Source organism: Myotis brandtii, unplaced genomic scaffold (assembly GCF_000412655.1).
Source record: "Myotis brandtii unplaced genomic scaffold, ASM41265v1 scaffold390, whole genome shotgun sequence".
NCBI classification, from domain to species: domain Eukaryota; kingdom Metazoa; phylum Chordata; class Mammalia; order Chiroptera; family Vespertilionidae; genus Myotis; species Myotis brandtii.
In genome coordinates this window covers 507,141-513,140 of record NW_005364954.1, presented here as the reverse complement: position 1 = coordinate 513,140, position 6,000 = coordinate 507,141, and the positions used below count along the sequence as shown (strand labels likewise).

Below are 6,000 nucleotides of genomic sequence, written 5' to 3'. Positions count from 1 at the left end.
ACCCTTTTATGTAATGGTGTTTACTTTGAATTTATATTAGTTCACACAAACACTCCATCCATGCTTTTGTTCCGGCCCTCCGGTCCAGTTTAAGAACCCATTGTGGCCCTCGAGTCAAAAAGTTTGCCCACCCCTGACCTAGGGGCTAGCCTGGGGCAGAGGAGGCGAGCGGAAGCTGTGACCGCTATCCTGAGGAGAGCGGGGCCATCATGCTGAGGAGGAAATATATCTGGGTGGGCTCCCCTCTGCAGGGTGCTCATTCCTCTGTGGTCAGCCCACAATCAAGGTCGCTGTGGGATATGCCACACAGAACGTGAGTGGCATTGAGCCAGGTCGGAGGAGGACCAGAGGGATGACCTAGGGGCTAGTCTGGGCGGAGGAGGCGAGCGGAAGCTGTGGGGCCATCATGCTGAGGAGGAGATATACTTATTCTAGCCAAGCTCATGGGGCAAAACTAAGACTATGCTTAAAACTCAAATGTCAAGAGACAGTTTTCAGTGCAAATTCGGCAGGGACAGGGTTGAATCATATAGGAGCATTTATTCCACCCTGCCGGCAGCGTGGGAGAGCAGCGGGTCATCCACAGAAATCTGCTCTGCGCCCCCCTAAGCCAGCTGTTTATATTGCGTAGAAGAGTCCTGCCGGCAGCGTGGGAGAGCAGCGGGTCATCCATAGAAATCTGCTCTGCGCCCCCACAAGCCAGCTGCTTATGTCGTGTAGAAAGACAAAGGTTACATGGGGAAGTAGTCAAAGGGCGTGCCAAATGGGCAGTTAACAGGTAAGCAGAGGCCTGGGGGTCCTCAAAGGGCTGGAGCTCTGGTTTCTGCAACAAGGTTGTTAATCTGTCTGTGATCACAGGCAGCTCCCGATGGGGAGGGTGGGCCGAACTTCCGGCTGAGCGCCCAGATCCTGTGTGTGTAACTCCCAGCCAGGTTAGGATGCGCCTTCTGTAATCAGAAGAAAACAGTCACGGTGAACGGAGCAGGAGTAACATTCCTTACAGTTCTAGCTGGCCCCCACCATTCTATTTCTGCCCCTGCCATCAGAGGTATAAGCAAGGTGACCACTCGATAGGTGTGTTCTATAGAGACTAGCTCCTTTAAGAGCCTGCGATTGGGTAATGCTCACACTCCTCCAGTTCTGAAAGTCCATGAGCCTCCTCTGCCCACAAGGTTGGCTGGCGATGTGCACATCTTACAGACAGGGCTGCATGCGCAGAGGTGCAGGTTGCTCACTGCACAACTCCGGGGGGCGCCTCGGCCCGGAGACCTGGTATAAATAGGCCTTAGGCCGCGCACAGCTGCCCAAGCGAACAGTGCAGCCCTCTCTTCAGAGCCGTCCTTAGGACCAAAATGCCCGGCATAATGGGAAGTGTCTGCTATAGGAAGCGGCACACCTGGGAGGTGACAGAACCCCTAGTGAAACATGGTGGGGTGGTGGGGAGGGGAGGCAGGCGGGGCTGAAGAAGGAGGCAAAGGCTGGGGTATAGAGAACCTTATTTGGTAAAATTTAATCCTGAGGCCAGTGGAGAGCCATGGAATATCTTAAATAGGTGAATGACAAGAGCATGTTTGTGAATAAATAACCCAAAAGCTGATGTTGTGAGGAAGGTAGATGGATGGGAGAGTTGGGTTCCCCCCTACCAGCATTTCGTTCCCGCCCCCTGTAGCAGTGCTGAGGATGTATAGTAATTGCTCAAATGAGTGAGCGAGCGGTGGCAATGAGTGATGGATGTATTGCATATGTGGGTGGATGGATGGGTGGACGAAATGCATGGATAGATGGGTTAATGGATATATGGGTACAATGATGCATGGATAGATTAATGAATGGATAGATGGATGTATTTATGGGTAGATGAATGGATGAATGCATTTTTGCATGGATAGATGGATGAATGGATGTGTTTTGGATGGATGAATGCATTTATGCATGGATGGATGAATGAGTGTATGTATGGATAGATGCATGGGTAGATGGATGCAGAGCTGGATAGAAACAGGAAGGATGGAGGCATAGTTAAATGGATACAGAATGGATGGATGCATGGATGAATGGTTGCACAGATGCAGGGATGGACGAATGCATGAATACATGATTGCATGGCATCCCTGAGGCCCAAGCCTCACCCTTCTCCCTCTACTCCTCAGAGTGTTCCCGTCACCAAGCCTGCCAGGTCACCACTCTGCAGACCCGCCCTGGTGCTCTGAGGTGTGTGTTCTACCCTGATACCCAGATCTGCACACACAGCCTGCAGGCCCAGCACTGCCAGCTTCTGTTGCGAGAAGAGCCCACCCACATCTACCGGAAGCTGAGTAAGTCCAGGCCTGTGCCTGTGGGGCCGTTCCTGGGAGCCTGGTATGGCTGAGGTGGACTGTCCAAGCACATTGTCATTGGCGGGCAGTGACTTTAAGACTCTTATGAAAAAGCTAGGTGGCTCTCACCCGGGATGGACTGAGGAAGGTGGAACCCCCTTCTAACATAGGTCTTCTCTGCACCACCCTTGCTCATTCATCCCTTTGAGCTACAGAAGCCATTGGCCTTTGAGTTTCTTAGTAAAATAATCAGATGGGCCGCCTTGTGTTACTGCTTTGTAGTTCAGGAAGGCCTCTCACCGGCCCCATCTCACTGGGTCCTCACACCAATCCTGGCAGGTGGTGAGATAAGGGTTTCATCCCACCTTAGAGATCAGGAGACTCTGGCCCAGACACGTTAAGTCACTCCTCTGATGTCACACAGAGAGGGATGGCAGAAGAGGACGCGGAGCCGGGTCTCCAGCCTCTAGATGCAGTCCTCTCCCGCAAACGCCGCCGCCTACGGACCGCCTCACAGTCACCTGAGAAACGGGTCTCCAGCCTCTAGATGCAGTCCTCTCCCGCAAACCACGTGCCTCACAGTGAGAAAGGGCAGCGGCTCCCGGCTCAGTTCAGTTTAAAAACAATCAACACAGTGCCGTTATGTGTCAGACACTGCTAGGTGCTGGGGACACAGGGGTGAAGCAGGCAGGGGGATAGCAACATGTAAACAAATCCGTCACTAAGTGAAGTTGGGAAGAGCTGTGTAATAGGATACCCGGGGCTGGGCATCCAGGGGATGCACCTACCCAATGAGACATGCTTCTTGGATGAAATGAATAGCTTTTTAGGAATGTTGGCTATGTCTGCCATCTTATCCTCAAGGGCCGAGGTCAACCCACTTCTGCTAACGGCCAGATAATACATATTGCAGGCTCTACAGCCACAGTATTTTTTGTAATATATTTTTATTGATTTCAGAGAGGAAGGAGAGGGGGAAGGAGAGAGAGAAACATCAATGATGAAAGAAAGAGTCATTGACCTGCTGCCTCCTGCACACCCCACACTGGGGGTTGAGCCCGCCACCTGGGCCTGTGCCTGATCGGGAATCGAACAGGGACTTCCTGGTTCATAGGTGGATGCTCAACCACTGAGCCACGTGGCGGGGCTTCAGCCACTGTATTTATTGTCTCGCTTACAATTACTCAGCTCTGCCACTGTAGCAGGAAAGCAGCCACAGACAATACAATCGGGAATTCCATGGGCGTGGCTGTGTGCCAATAAAGCTTTATTTATAAAACTGGTAGCGGTTGGATTTGGCCCCACCCCAACCTAGAACATGGATGGTTCTTCAGGACTGTCTTGACCCAGTGATGATTCTCCTTCCCTCCTCCACCTCAGCCTTCAGCCAAGGAGAGTGCCCCCCAGGCCCGGGAATACTGAGGTCCCAGGCCCTCAATCTCCAGTCTTTCCTCTGTCTGGACATTTCTACGATTTAGTCAGGTTGGATTTCAATAGTACATCGTGCCCACATTGTAGCTAATCTGCGTGGCAGTCCCGCTGAGAAATGCCTTGACTCCGAGTCTGGGCTCTGTAAATTCAATCAGATTCTGTCCCTGTTCACCCCAGCACCACTGACATTGCACGGGGCTCCAATTCCACGCGAAATTCTCCCTCTGGCGGGAGAGGATGCCCACATGCGTCTGACAGGCATGGTCAGTGTGTACCTGAGGCACCTGTAGAGCTGCAGTAATTTTCTTCACTCAAGTAGTGAAGGAATAGCTGCATGGCCTACATACGTGGATACGCTGGAAGGAATCCACCGTTTCTGCAAAAGGGTTCAGAAGGCAGTAGCACATCCAATGTCTCCCCCACGTTGGCCCTCGTCCAGCCTGGGCTCTCGGGCAGCCTCTGAGAGGGGGGGTGGAATTCCACTGCCCGTGGGAAAGCCGCCTCGCATTCCCTGGAAATTCTTCGCCTTGGTATTTCTTGTCTTTGCTCCCCCTTCGGATGATGCCACGTTCGTGAAATGTGGCTGTTTCCTGCAGAGGGAAGGAACCGGCCTCAGAGGTTCTGCCACTTTAGTGCCCACAGCCTTGCATGCGTGCCCAAGGCCCTGTGATTGACAAGGGAGACAGGAAATGCTGGGAGAAGGCGTGGTGGGGTGAGATCAATCAGGACTTGCCATGGCGGCCAGATTAAAAGCAGCAACAATTTCCCTCCATCCTGAGTACCAGCTCTCACTCCAGTGTCTTCGCAGCAGAGGAGGTTTCAGTCGGTTTCCCTCCTTCCTCCCATTCCTCCTCCCCATCTCTCATTCATTCATTCACTCATTCACTCATTCATGTGTTGAGCTGCCATTTGCCGGGCCCTGGGCTTGGGCCATTACACACTGGTGTCACTCATTCCTAACACCTTTGTGGTGTCGGGACTGCTATTCTTTCTGTTTCTCAGGTGGGAAGTTGAGGGTCCCAAAAATTTTGGCGTTTTCCAAAGTAGCTGGTCCGTAACATGAAACCCAGGCCTGCTTGAGCCCCAGCCCACCCACGGTTCCTCCTCACCTTGCTGACCACCATGCTCCCATCAGTGCCTGGAGCCATGAGCACACAGCATCCCAGGGTTTCTCAGCCCCAGCACCCTGACACCTGGGCCCTGGGTAACCCTTTGTTGTGGGGGCTCAGCTCATCTGTAGTAAGTTGTTCAGCAGATCCTTAGCCTTCATCTACTGGACGCCAGTAGCCAAATGTCACATGTCCCCTGGGAGGCAAAACCCCTTTCTGGGGAACCACTGCCTTTAGCCAGCTTTTGAGGAATAGACAGACCTGTCTGTCTCCTGCCCGGGCTCCTAGCAACCATCACATCTGAATTACAAATAGAAGGAGCTGCAGGGGAAAGAGCAAAGCTTTCTCTCTCCATCAGCCCACAGTGAAGCTGAGCAAAGCAAACACACCTGACGGAAACAATAATCTGTACACACACACACACACACACACACACACACACACTCACACAGAGAGAGCTGTCCTTTGTTTTGTGCCCAGTCCTAAGCCCTGTGGGGAATCAGACTCGGAAGGCCTGTCTCAAGTCCCTGGAAATGGCATTTGGCAGTTTATTGAATCAATGAGTGAACGGAAGACCAGTGAGTGGAGGAGATGAGATAGGGCTTCAGAGAGGCTGATCAGTGTCTGGTGATTAGCATTACAAGGAGGGATGGAGGGGCTTGGAGCGCAGAGCTCAGCTGGCAGGCGGCACGGCCTTGACCTAATAGACCAGGTGGGGTTCAGGCATACACAACGGGAGGGGGGCCTTGCTGGGCTGAGAGGAGTCCTGACCTGGCCCTTGGCCCTGTGTGAATGGAGTGTGGTCAGCGTTGGGGTTCAGAAAGGCCTTGAAGCCCACATCAGCTTGAAGCCCAGGCAGCCATCCACCCCAGGGTCCTACACCTGTTCCCTCGCCACTGAAATGCACATATGGTCCCTGGTCCTTGGCTGCAGTTCTGAAATCTGAAAGTTCTACAAGTTAGAACACACATTTTTTGTAAGTTTGCAGCAAACTCATTTGGTGGCAAAATCTGAACTGGATGTTGTAACTGAAGAAATGACATTCTTTATTCATTGCTCTTAGTAGGAGCCATCCCTACTTTTTACCGCAGAAATACTTGTGTTTGAGGACGGGCTCTGCTCCAGACCCCCTCGGGAGACTGCCC

The 6,000-nt window shown here is 52.5% G+C and overlaps 1 protein-coding gene across 1 annotated transcript in view; it reads left to right on the top strand.

Moving 5' to 3' along the window:
• TG (thyroglobulin) overlaps positions 1-6,000 on the top strand; it is a 168,698-nt gene that overhangs the window by 79,234 nt on the left and 83,464 nt on the right. Inside the window, exon 37 of the mRNA XM_014544980.1 lies at positions 2,151-2,315. Coding sequence (XP_014400466.1) covers positions 2,151-2,315 — 165 coding nt within the window. The remainder of the gene's footprint in view (positions 1-2,150; positions 2,316-6,000) is intronic.